Source organism: Echinops telfairi, unplaced genomic scaffold (genome assembly GCF_000313985.2).
Source record: "Echinops telfairi isolate 266 unplaced genomic scaffold, ASM31398v2 ScPeMD7_70;HRSCAF=299, whole genome shotgun sequence".
Classification (NCBI taxonomy): Eukaryota; Metazoa; Chordata; class Mammalia; order Afrosoricida; family Tenrecidae; genus Echinops; species Echinops telfairi.
Window position 1 is genome coordinate 28713880 of NW_022103968.1, and position 1055 is coordinate 28714934.

The 1055-nt window shown below is 58.0% G+C and overlaps 1 protein-coding gene across 2 annotated transcripts in view; it reads left to right on the forward strand.

Annotated features, from left to right (window-relative positions):
- Positions 1 to 227: 227 nt before the first annotated feature.
- ERLIN1 (ER lipid raft associated 1) overlaps positions 228 to 1055 on the forward strand; it is a 34198-nt gene continuing 33370 nt past the window's right edge. Inside the window, exon 1 of one of the 2 annotated variants that reach the window (XM_004700997.2) lies at positions 228 to 400. In XM_004700997.2, the coding sequence (XP_004701054.1) occupies positions 288 to 400 (113 nt within the window). In that variant the 5' untranslated portion in view covers positions 228 to 287. Of the gene's footprint in view, positions 401 to 644; positions 706 to 1055 lie in introns of those variants that run through there. The other variant, XM_045291513.1, reaches the window with a different exon arrangement.

The window sequence follows — 1055 nt, forward strand, 5'->3', positions numbered from 1 at the left end:
TCCGCGGTGCCTTCGGGCGGGGGAGCCGCCTGTGGAAGAGCGGGGTGACAGCACGCTCACCTGGCCGGGGCTTGGCCCCGGACCGCTGTGGGTGGAGGGCTTAGCGAGGGGGAAGCTGCCTTTGCGAGGATGGAAACGTGCGGGCCAAGGGGCGCCGGACCCTCGTCCGCTTGGCCGGCGGCCGGGCCCCTAGGCTCCGGAGGGGGCGAGGGGGCCTTCGAAGGAGTGGGCTGTCACTCACGGGGCTGGGGGTCCTTCCTTCCCTCCCTCCTCCAGGAGGAAGCAGCATGAATATGACTCAAGCCCGGGTTCTGGTGGCTGCCGTGGTGGGACTGGTGGCCGTCCTCCTGTACGCCTCCATCCATAAGATCGAAGAAGGACACCTGGCTGTGTACTACAGGTGAGCGCGGTCCGCCCAGGTTCTCGAGCACCTAGCAGGGGCTCCTCTTAGAGTGGAGTCCGGGAAGTTGTTCCCCAGCTCTGGGCAGCGCGTTTTGTTCAGTGCCGGGTCGGCCAGTCAAGGGACAGCAGTTGCGGAGCGCCCGCCGACTGTTGCAGACCTTGATTTGACCGCGGACGGTCAGACCCCTTGTGTTTTTCTTAGCGTTCCGACTCCGAGCGACCCCACAGGACAGACAGTAGAACCGCCCCAGTGGATTTCCCATGACTCAGTTCCTTGTAAAACGAAGGCTTGTTGATGGCAACGTAGGTACAAGGGTGCTTAATACTATGGAATGATGGATTGTTACAGGATTTGTAGGCGCCCCCCAATAAAATGATTAATAATAAAAAAAAAAGAAGACTCATTTTTCGTTGCCATCTAGTCAGTTGCTGATTCATAACGACCCCTATGGGTGTCGGAGACCGGAACTGTTGATTGGAGCAGAAAGCCCAGTCTTGCTCCCAAAGAGCTGCTGGTGGTTTGGAACTGCCAACCAGGCGGTTCACAGCCCAAAGCATAACCACCACACCACCAAGGCTCCATAAAGAGGCCCTGTGGGCAGAAGTAACCCGAGTTTGTTATACTTGGTCGTGAAGTTCCAATGATTATATTT